The sequence below is a fragment of the Gossypium arboreum genome, chromosome 2, assembly GCF_025698485.1.
Source record: "Gossypium arboreum isolate Shixiya-1 chromosome 2, ASM2569848v2, whole genome shotgun sequence".
Taxonomy (NCBI): domain Eukaryota; kingdom Viridiplantae; phylum Streptophyta; class Magnoliopsida; order Malvales; family Malvaceae; genus Gossypium; species Gossypium arboreum.
The window spans coordinates 1099837-1111597 of record NC_069071.1 but is presented as its reverse complement, the minus strand read 5'-3'; the positions used below and the strand labels follow the sequence as shown (position 1 = coordinate 1111597).

The 11761-nt window shown below is 29.8% G+C and overlaps 2 protein-coding genes across 2 annotated transcripts; one reads left to right on the top strand and one right to left on the bottom strand.

Moving 5' to 3' along the window:
* Positions 1-240: 240 nt before the first annotated feature.
* Positions 241-2192, top strand: LOC108482516 (homeobox-leucine zipper protein ATHB-40-like). Its single transcript, XM_017785653.2, has 3 exons — positions 241-496; positions 586-911; positions 1824-2192. Exons 1-3 carry the CDS (start codon positions 406-408, stop codon positions 2061-2063), a joined length of 657 nt encoding a protein of 218 aa, XP_017641142.1. The 5' UTR covers positions 241-405; the 3' UTR covers positions 2064-2192.
* Positions 2193-7966: 5774 nt separating this feature from the next.
* Positions 7967-10063, bottom strand: LOC108483735 (scarecrow-like protein 15). The gene has a single exon (XM_017787300.2). It carries the CDS (start codon positions 9775-9777, stop codon positions 8179-8181), a length of 1599 nt encoding a protein of 532 aa, XP_017642789.1. The 5' UTR covers positions 9778-10063; the 3' UTR covers positions 7967-8178.
* Between the last annotated feature and the right edge of the window lie 1698 nt (positions 10064-11761).

Genomic DNA, 11761 nt, shown 5'->3' with positions numbered 1-11761 from the left:
AATAATTCTCAAAACAAATTTTAAAGTTTTTGATTAAGTTGGTATGCTCGTAATCGAGTCTCAACTAGTATATTTTATCTTTCACTCATATCATGAATATAATATAATCTAGTTTTCGATAATTATCAATATCATTGCAATATCTTTTTCCCTTATCTCTAAACTTGAACTTCTTTTATATATACCAAATATTGAAACACAACAAAGGGGCATTGTTGTCATTCAAAATGCAAATGAAGTTGCCATCTTTGAATAGTGTACTCCTTTTGTAAGTCCCACTCAACCCTATAAATAAACAACATTACTTCACAAACATATCCACTTCTCTTAGCATAGATAAAACCCATTGCTAAATTCAAGAGCAAAAAAAAAAAAAAAAAAATCTTAAATAAAAAAAAAATCATCATGACAACCCAAATGAAAGAGCTTGAAGATCCAATGGCTCTAATCACCCAAATGTACCCTTGCATATACACTCAAGTTGCACCACAACAAGGTAAATAATTTGTGTACTTAAACTCAAATCCTTTATGATTTCTTTCATTACTCTTGGTAACTTATAGGAACCCTTTTTTTAAATGGCAGGGGAAATATCGAAGCCTCGACGACGACGGAAGAAGAACAAGGGAGGGGAAAGTGGGGCGGCAACCGCGGCGGAGACAGCTAAGAAAAGGAAGCTTAGCCAAGAACAAGTTGATCTTCTTGAACTTAACTTTGGGAATGAACATAAACTCGAGTCCGAGAGGAAAGACCGACTCGCTTCGGAGCTCGGTCTGGACCCTCGGCAGGTCGCGGTTTGGTTCCAAAACCGAAGAGCTCGTTGGAAGAACAAGAAGCTCGAGGAAGAGTATAGCAAGTTGAAGACAATCCATGAAGGTGTTGTTCTTGAGAAATGTCGCCTTGAATCCGAGGTATATATATATATATATAGTTCATACATTTTTTGAACAGAAATGATTTAGTTGAATGTTCAAACACAAACTCTTTTCTTTATTTGAAGCTTTTAACCATTTTTAAAAAAAAAAACCATTTTCTTCTTTTGGTTTCTCAGGAACCAAACAGATGTTAATAATACTATCAGGCTGTTTCCTTCTTACTCATATAAAGCATGTCCTGTTTTATAGTCAAATTTTATTTTTAGTCCCTTTATTATTTTCAAATTTTGGATTTTCTTAATTATTCTAATTAAAATGCTGACAACATTTTTTTAAAAATGCTTTCCAACTCATCGTACTATCATAATTTTTTTTGGAAAACAAAAAAAATTGAATTCAATATTTGGACAAACTAATAACATTATACAAATAAATAGATAAAAACTGTTAAACTAAAGAAATTTGGGAGTAAATCTAAAATTTAAAATAGTAAAAGCACCAAACTAAAATTTTGACTTTTTTTTTTCACGAGGGCTTAGTTCCGCAATTTACGAATTTTTTTAAAGAAAAAAAATTAATTATTAATTAACAAAAGAAATTAAGAGCGTTGGTTCGAAGAAAATCAAGCAAGTGCTTATCCCTTTCATATCTTTTATCCTTTGAAAACAATAAAGACAAAAGGGTTTACCCCACCATTAAGTAGAACATGCATGAGCTCTAGGCTCGAAGAAAAACAATGCCATGTTGTTGGGTTTAGTCCATTAAAAAAACTTTCCGAAAAGAAATTTCAGACAAAAAAAAAAAAAAAAAGAACAATGACATGGGACAACAAACCTTTGCCTCCCTTTATTACACAACAAAAGAGTACTTGAAATATCCCTCATCCAAAACATGTGTCTTTTATGTGAAATTCGAATCTTAAAATTTACAATTTCTTTTTCTGGGTAGGTTTTAAAGTTGAAGGACCAACTTCGAGAGGCTGAAAAGGAAATTCAAGGATTGACAGAACGAGTAGACGGAGTTTCGAGTAATAGTCCGAGTTCGTCGTCGGTTCTTTCTATGGAAGCCATGGATCCACCACCTTTCCTAGGGGAATTTGGAGTACAAGGATTTGAGGATCAAGATGTTTTCTATATAGGGCAAAATAGTTACATTAATGGCATGGAGTGGATGAATCTATATATGTGACTTTAACTTTAATATGTGTAAATAATTATGATATTTAAAAATATATTAAATATAATGTAATTATATCCTAATTATCCTAATTAACTTTAAATTTAGAGATTAATGTTATTAACTACTATATTAAGTAAACTTACCTTTTGACTAGGATGGTTGAGTGAAGTTGATAAAGTCTTAACTATATTTCTTCTTTCTTGTTTCCCCTCTTGATTAATTAATTATCATAATTTCCCTTCCATTTTTTACTAATAAAGAAAATTTTATATACCCCAAAGACTTTAAAGTCTTTTAACCCATTGGCTGAAATTAGTTCATCCATATTTGAAACTAGGGTTCAATCTGTAGGTTTATTTGCACAGTAATATAATATATTCGTGTTTAGGTATGTGAGATTGAACTTGTATTATATAAAAAAATTATAATTAATTCCACTCGACCGGACTACAATTAGACTCAAATCATAAAACGGATTAGATCAAATCAGGATAGGATTTAATTGTAGTATTTGGACTTTTGAAATTTAGTCCTTTTACTTTTAATTCCAAGAATATAGTCTTTTATTTGTCTAATTTAAAATTAAAGTCTAATTGATAACATTGTTTACTAAATTTTGTTAAATCTGAATATGTATTATCAATTCAATTTTAATTTTTAAATCTGAATTTTGAATATTGAAATGCCACGTATTCAAATTTAATAGAAAATTCATTAACAAATTTTATCCATTAGACTTCAAATTAGACATATACAAGGACTAAATTCCTAGAAATAAAAGTAAAAGGACTAAATTTTAAAAATTAGAAGAGTACATGGGCCACGGGCATAATTAAACCATTAGAATAATGCATACATAAAAATGATGATGATCTTCACACACTTAGGGAGGTTTGATTCAAGGAATGTAAGAATACATTTTGTAATTTCATTACAAGAATGTAAAATTATGGGGTGGAATGTTTGGTTGATAGAATGTAAGATTATTTAGAAGCACATTTTACTAAATTATCTTTGTTATAGATTTTTTAGAAGCACATTTTACTAAATTATCTTTGTTATAGATTTTTTTAAAAATTAGTTCCTTCAATATTTTTAGTCTCAATTTTCATAAAATTATTATAATTATTTTTTATTATAATTTATTAATTAATAAATAAATATATGATGTTAAAATAAATTTATAAATTATAATTATAATAATTCTTGAAAAGCAATTCCATTACAAATCATAATTAGACCTAACTTTTATTGGAAAAAAAAGATTGAACTAATAAAAATAATAAAATAAATGGTAAATATACGTGGTAATGAGATTATACCTTATATTACAATATTTTAACATTATTTACGATTGTGGGATTATAAAATGACTGAAATGTTGAGAATTTAAACAATGTAATCTTATTCAAGTATAACATTACGGACTATAATATAAGATGGAATAATATTTGATATCTTTGTCGATACATAAGTTTTGTGCATCATTGGTATTGAATAATAACATAACTATTATAAATAAATATTAACAACTCTTGAATTTAGGATTTTGGGTTTAAAAGTTTAGGGTCTCGAATCTCGAGTTTAGAATTTTAAATTTAAGATTTTAGCATTTATTTATTAATCCTTCACTATTTTTTATTTTATTTTATAATAAAATATTATGTTATTATTCTTTGATAATGCTTACAATTTATATGCCACAATGCATCTAATATTCTCACGAGGAATATTTAAAATTCTTAAATTCATGAGGAACTTTTGTAGGGCATCATCATCTTTAGAGGTGTGTATTCGATCGAGTCGAGTCGAATCAAGTTAAAAATTTTTGAGTTAGTCGAGTTGACGAATCCTATTTTAGCAACTGAACTCAATTTTAATTATTTTAGAATCAAATCGAATCGAGTCAAAAAATTTCAAAGTCGAGTTAAAATACTATTATTTATACTCAATGTTGCATTTACATGGACCGATTATTTAACTAGTAGACGAAGTATAAGATTATTTAACTACATAAACAGTATAAACAATATAATAGTTTTGCCTTTTAACTTAATGAGTAAACATTTATCAAAACGACATAATTTTACCTTTTAACTTAACGGTTTTGACTTTTAACTTTAGAAAATGTAAACTTTTATCAAAACGACGTAGTTTTGTTTTTTCTTATTCTGATTTTCGAATAACTCGAATTGTGTAATTCATATTTGAGTTAAACCGAAAAACTTAATTTTTTATTCAAATTGATCCGAAGAACTTAATTAATTCAAATAACTCGAATTATTTAATTCAAAATTTAAATTTTTTATCAAATTTTTTTGAATCAAAACATCTTGACTTGCGTGAGACATTATATTATATTTGCATTTTTATGGCCAATATGTGTTGCCATGAAAATATCATTCTCTTTGTCTCAGCCATTGCCACTTGTTACAATGTAGAAGATTCTTTTTTTTTTTTACCTCAAACATTTGACTCAATTATTGATACATCTTTATTTTAAAAGGGTTGAATTTGATTCCCTTTGTAAAATTTGTTTAACTCAATTTTAAAATTATTTAAAATTTGAATTTGGAATAACTTAATTCTTTTGTTGAAATTAAAACTCGATTAAACTTAATTTAATCATAAAAATTACGATAAAAGTTATCTAATATAATTTCAAAATTATCTGAAATAGAAATAATTTGAATTTAAAATAACTTGAATTGAAATCAACCAAATATGTTACAATAAGTGGAGTATTTACATATGGAAATATAGAGGGTATTTGATTTAGCTTTTTAAACAACATTATGTTACAAAAAAGGAAAAGCAGATCATGGAAGGGCATATTCATGAAAGATGCCGACAAAGATTACGATGATGATCATGGTTTTTGTTTGTTGATAAAAGGGTAAATTAAAAACAAGTTAGCAAAAGTAATTGATAAAAATATCATAAAGGCCCTTATACTAAGAGTCTAATTGTATTTTATTTTCTCCATTAAAAAATAGATAAATTAATCTTTATACGTTAAATCAAATAGCAAGTCAATCTTTTTTTTATTAAAAGTTTTATCCATTTGTATTATTAAAAATTGGCGTGGCATGCTAAGTGTACCTCATGTTGATTTACAGTGACCCGTTTTTAATAGTAAAAATGGATGGAATTTTTAACAGAATGATCAGTTTGCTCTTTGATCTAATATACAGGGATTAATCTATCCATTTTTTAGTAAAAGGGATAAAATGTAATCTAACTTTTAATACTGAAACTTTGTCAATACTTTTATCCAAAAGAATATTAAATATTTGGAATAATGAAGCTAAAAAATGAAAGGATAAAATGATAAAAACATGATTGATGATATATAATGAACTCTTAACAGGGACTACCACAAGGACAACACAAAAAATAAAAGAGATAAAAGCAATTTCTTAAATTTTTTTAGTCTACATTAGTCTCGGAAATTGACAGTTTTTTTCAATTGATTCCTAAACTTAAGTTTCATTAAAGTGTGACGAGATGACACTTTAAAATTATGTCCTATTATCACTTGAAATTTTAAAAATTATATATACTTTCTTCATAATATTTCAATATAATTTTTTAGAATTTATATAATTTTAAAATTTTCAGATGATGATTTGATTTTCTCCTTAATGGAATCTAAGTCCAATAATTAAATTGAGAAAAATTATCAAGTACCAAAATTAAAAAATGAGAACAAAAAAAACCCTCAAACACCAAATTGAAAAAATTGTCAAATTGAGGGATATATGAGGAATATGTGCTTTTGGAGGACATTGTTGTTCTCGCCAGAAGATTGCGTGAAATACCCCAATTTTGCAATTTAAGGTTGTTGGTCGGTGGCCAAGATAAGTGTGGTGTTGAATTCTTGTTATTTATTTTATAAGCATGAATACTTTTTATATAATTTTGATATGCTAATAACATGCATTATATACAATTACATGATGTTATTAGGAGGAATAGCCACAAGCTCCGAACATGAATCGTAAAATAAATATGAAGAATACTTAAAAAAAAAAAATCTACTATTCCCAATATCTCCCATGTATTTTAATCTTTATGTGTGGCGCTGGACCAATCCCAACATCTCCCACTCGCATTGAAGATTAAGCTTCAAGAAATTGTTTTTTTTCTCTCTCTTCAAGGTTCATACAAGGAAATAGCTCGTTTGACCAATATACTTTATTCTTAAGAATCGTCTATTATACTATTAGGTATTTATAGCAAGTAATAAATATGAGTAGAGTTAGTATGCAACACCCTAAATCCATTTAATCATATTTCAAGTTTCTCATGATCTCTTATGTTGTTGATGATATAGTAAACTTTAAGATTCACAATTGTGTCAATAAGACACAGTGATGAACTTCTGTTTTCATCAAATCTCTTTATTTCAATTCAACTGCTCTCTAAATATGTCACGTTAGATCGAATCATGCACGATTAGTGGTAACATACTAAGATAGTTAACATTGACTTGAAATTTCAAGAAACAGTCAGATGTCATAAAGGTACTTAATAGAGATCTCTAGTTGATCTCATGGGTCTTACACGACTTAAAAGCACATGTCAAATCTTTTATTACCCGTTTTGATCATATAAGCACATGTGATAAAATACATGCTATGATACTACTCTCTTATATCGTAGAGTGCATGTCTTTATCAGAATTTCAATATCATAGAGTTTATTTCTTACAACTTAAGAGGATGCACCGATATTTAGTAAAAAAAACATATCAATAAGGTAATTTTTTTTTACAAACAATAATTATTTCATCTATAGAACCTAGTGATTGTTCAATTTAATATTATCAAAAATATTTTATAATCTATTGGAAATTTTCAATTTTTTTCAATTTCCTCCCCAATTATTCTTTAGGGCCATTGAGAGTTGACTTTGCTTAAAGTAAACAGCCCATCCATTAGTGTATCTTTACAAGCCCATCACAATTTATTGTTTTAGGCTATAGATCAACAATGCAATGATGACTCATTGTATTTGGGTTAATTTCATGAACATATTTAAATTATCGTCTAGATTTTAAATTCATTCCTAAATTTCAGAACGTTCTAGTTGACCGTAAAAGTATCAATAAAATTTTAACAACTAATTCATATACGATGTGGATAATGTTTAAAGTACATAAATCAAAATTTACAAACGTGTACCACCAGATAAATACACTAATGTTTACGATTTAATCATCGTATTTTAAACATATTTCGAGTCGGATTTGAATTAACCTTTAATACTTAATGATTAAGTTAATGAAAGAATATTGTCAATTTAAAAGGCGAATTTAAAATTAGAGCAAAGGCAAAGAAAATCAAGATAAAGAGCTCATGAAAAATAGGTTTTGTTCGAATCTTTATTGTGTGTAACTCTTTAAGTTTACCTGATTTCATCTGCGTCACTCCTCAACTTCGAGTAAACTGATTTGATAATGAGATGTTTTGGCACATGTTGATAAATCTTGTTATGTACTCTTAAATAAATATTATTTAGAGCCATTAGAATAAGATCTGATTTTATTACTTATTATATTAGTCTTATTAAAGAACAAAATCATACTTGCAATTTCAAAATTCCGATAAAAACTTCAAATTTACAAATAATTGTGTATAATATTATATTATTTTAACTTTTTTTTATGATATATATTATCATTATAATTTTGTTTATGTTTTTTACGTTCGATTTATGGTCCACGTTCAGAGTTTAAAGTTACTCCTCCCAATAATTACGTCTCAGAAAAAACTTCAACCCTCACCCACCGAAGCAAAGCAAAAAATAAATAGAATTTGATTTAATTATTGGGGTTTAACCCCTTGGATACATATTTTTGGGTTACAAATTTTGTGTTGCATTTATATTTATATAAATATTATTACATATTATTTATATAATTTATATATACTTTTATATATAAATATATATATTGGATAAAGAAGAAACTAGGCACTAAAGGACTTCATTGTCCTACCTCTTTTAGTACAATTTAACTACCAGCAATTTTTTTTAATTTAATTACCACATTAAAATTTAAAAACCCCCATGCAAAAATACTAAAATTCTAAAAATTCCAGCTAGGCTAAATTTCTTACATTCAACACCTCCATGCTGACGTGGCAACCAAGGCACTCTCGTACCAGCAAAGCACCAACTCAGCTTGTCTTTTCGCCACGTGGAATCCCCTGACCTGAACTTTCCCCAGTAAGCACTCCGCTTGGAACTCCGCCAACTGGCTCAAATGCACAGCCCTCATCCCCGCCCCACGGAACCTCTCCCTCCACGGGGGAGCCGTACTCCTCGCCGCCGTTTCCACTGCAGCTAATATCCTTGGCCGGAGAAGCAACGTCTCTATTTTCCTCACCCATTCCCCGTTCCCCACGACCGCCGCATCCAAAGACTCAAACATCATAGCGTAGAATTCCAGTCCGTTAACGAAATTCTTCCGGAACGATGTCGTACCGGACTCCATCCAAACCTCGTTATCAACAAACACGACGATGGTAGGATTAACCCGCCGGAGATCGTTCAAGAACGCCGTTACGTTTAAACCCAAAGACCGGAAAATCAACGGAGATAAAAGGATCGCCGTTTTTTCACCGTCGATGAACTTAAAAGCTTTAAAAGACAACATTTCGAAAGTACGAAGTAAAACAAATTCAATCTGGAACCTTAATTTAAGCTCTGAAGCGAACTGTACAAGGTTGTCTTTAATTAACCTTGTTTCAATAGCGTATTCTTCTGGTACCACCGCTGTTACACGTATGAACTTACGTGAATGGTCATGTCTTTCAAACATTTCTCTCATCAGCGACGCGTATTGACCGCCGAATCCGATATCGAAATCGATGATGTGAATCAACGGTGATGATCCATCCAGTACTGCTTCCATTAAAGCTTGATTGGTCGTGAAATGACTAAACATCGGAATCGGATTAATCCCTGAAAAAGCTTTGTAAGCTTTGATTGTTTGAACGATGTCGTTCCACGACGATAACCGAGTCGTACGAGTTAACCCGCCGGTGAGAAGAGATAAAAGAGCTTCTTTGAAATAAAACGCCGCTCTTTGTAACGGCTTCCCGGACGGTGACCGTAGCCGCTGACCAAGCCGAGCTAATATCACCTGAGCTAGCTGCAATTCCTGGGTGTCGAAACAACCAGCGGCTCGTACAAGCTCTTCTATAAAATCAAACCCGGAATTGAAGTTCCCCATATTATTAAAACCATAAGTAGTAGTATTAGAAATATCAATATTATGAGACGGGTAGAAATCATATAGATTGTTAAACTCAGTTGGGTGAGTTAACTCGCAGGAAGTAAACTCAGGGAGGTTCTGTATATGATTCTCTTGTGGTGGAATAGTTTTGATGGACGGTACTGATTCATCATCTAATCCCAAATCTTTCATGATGGAATCCCAATCCATGTTTCGTAACACATGTTCATCCCACTCGAGTGGAGCTTGATGCTGCTGCTGCTGTTGTTGATGCTGATGATGATCCACCGGATTATCATGCCCGGGGCTCGGGCTTCGCCGAAGTTCAAGAACTGAAGTAGGCTCATAAATTGAAGTTGGAACACTGTTAATAGTAGCACCATGGAAACTTATGTTCCTAGTACTACTAGTGTTACTATTGTTGTTAGGTTTAGGGCTTTGGCAATGGTTGCTTTGTGGAGAAGAAACAGGGACTCTCATAGCTTTTTGGGTGGGGGGTTGATTATGTTAAAATGAGTGTTCTTTTAGGGTTTGAAAGTGTAGGAGAAGATGATAAGGGGCTTTTAGAGGTTATAATTGCAGGCTTTTTATCTTTGCATGGAGGGGTTGAGTGGTCAATGGGGGGGGAGGGTATTGGTTGAAAGCCATGGCATTATATGGGGATGATGACATATTATATACATACACAACATAAGATCAGACCTGTCTTTTTTTTTTTATCAACTTTGAAGCTTCAAACTAAAGCTTTTGCTTTCGTTTTTTTTTTTAAATTTTCTTGTGGAGGATTCTCACCCTTCATTTTTGTTTCTTTTCAAGATTTATTTTATTAGGTTTTATATATATATATATATATATATATATTTATATTAGTCATTTTTTATTTGAGATTTACTATTTGTCATTTTCATAAGAAAAATTATATCATTACTCATTCAATTATATATATTTTTATCTAATCATAAAAGTTACAATATAATTATTCAATTATTCAATTTTGTCGTTTTCAGTCACCCAATTATCTTAGATTTTTGAATATTTTAATTTTTACGTTAGCTTATTGGGTAATCATCTTATAACTTTTTATAATTAAATAACCAAAAAAAACATGATTAGATGAATACCAATATAGTTTACCCTAAAAAGACGTAATAACAACATTTACATGAGATAAAATTCGAAAATTCGAAAATAAAAACTTAAGATCGTAAGGACTCAATCTTAATTAATAGACATGAAACCACACCTGTCCTTTTGAAAAATAAGACAAAGGAATTACTCTAATATCATAAGACAATATATGTCCAAACAACTAGAAAGCTAACCTTATAAGTAACCAAACCAATGGTGTCTAATTTAAAATTGGTCAAAAAGTGAATTTTTAAAATTTCACCAAAACTATATGAAATAAAGTTAAACAAATACAATATGCTATTTTTTATTGATTTAACAAAATAAAATAAAATAGATGTTAAAATAGAAGTAAATAGAAAAAGGGTGTTTTGAATTTGGATCCAAAGATGACAAATAAGTCAACATTTTGTGACTTAAAGTCTCATTTTTTTTCCTTTTTCTTTTATTTTGGTTTGCCCCCACAAAAGTAATAAAATAGGGAGCTAAAGACAAAGCAAATTCACCCCCTCCCCCATTCACATCACCTTAGAAAGGAAGGGCATTATCATAAAGTAGTTTTGAGACTTTGAGAGTCCACTTTATGAACCCAAACCCCCCATGATTGATTTGTAAATATATCTCTTTTAATCAATATCTATAGATATATACAAATTTATAATTTTCTAAAATTGAAGGACTATATAAGAAATTTTTCATCTTTGGTTTTAAAAGTCACTTCCTACCTTCTTTCATTTCCTTAATTATCTTAATAAATTTGATGTCACGAGTGAATATAGATACTAAATTAATATTTTTCTAAAAAAGATAACACTAAAACTTTTTAAGTAACTTTACATCTTTAAAACTATCAACTTTTCTCTTTAGGAAAGATTATATTGGATGTGACAATTTTTTTTTTACCTACATTTTGTTCTAGTTTAGTAAAGAAGAATTAAAGGAAAATGTATATTTGTAAGAATTTAATTAAAGAGTTTTAGCCTCTTTTTTTTTAAGTTTTATTTCATTTTTGTTATACATCAATGATCATTAATTCGAAATCTAGATAAGATTTGGGTTGCCTATTCCCGACCCGGTCAGGCCCCACCAAATGGATGTGCGCGAAGCGTACAACGAAGGGACAATCAAGGAAGCTCGCAATATCAGCTTACATAGACTGAAAGGAGTTCACGGTCTCAGCTTACATATACTCAAGGAGTTTGCATGTCGGGGATCATGAAGCCACACGTACTCAACATTTACTCAAAATATAAGTCCTATAAATAATGAGATCAAATCCATGGACAGTGATAATATATAAAAATATCCGAATGTTCCTTTAATGAGATAGATAAAA

Excerpts from the sequence above, each read along its gene's own strand:
- LOC108483735 (XM_017787300.2), bottom strand. The coding sequence starts at position 9,777 with ATGAGAGTCCCTGTTTCTTCTCCACAAAGCAACCATTGCCAAAGCCCT.
- LOC108482516 (XM_017785653.2), top strand. The coding sequence starts at position 406 with ATGACAACCCAAATGAAAGAGCTTGAAGATCCAATGGCTCTAATCACC. Across the intron at positions 497-585 it reads TCAAGTTGCACCACAACAAG|GGGAAATATCGAAGCCTCGA; the intron begins GTAAATAATTTG and ends TTTAAATGGCAG. Across the intron at positions 912-1,823 it reads AATGTCGCCTTGAATCCGAG|GTTTTAAAGTTGAAGGACCA; the intron begins GTATATATATAT and ends TTTTCTGGGTAG.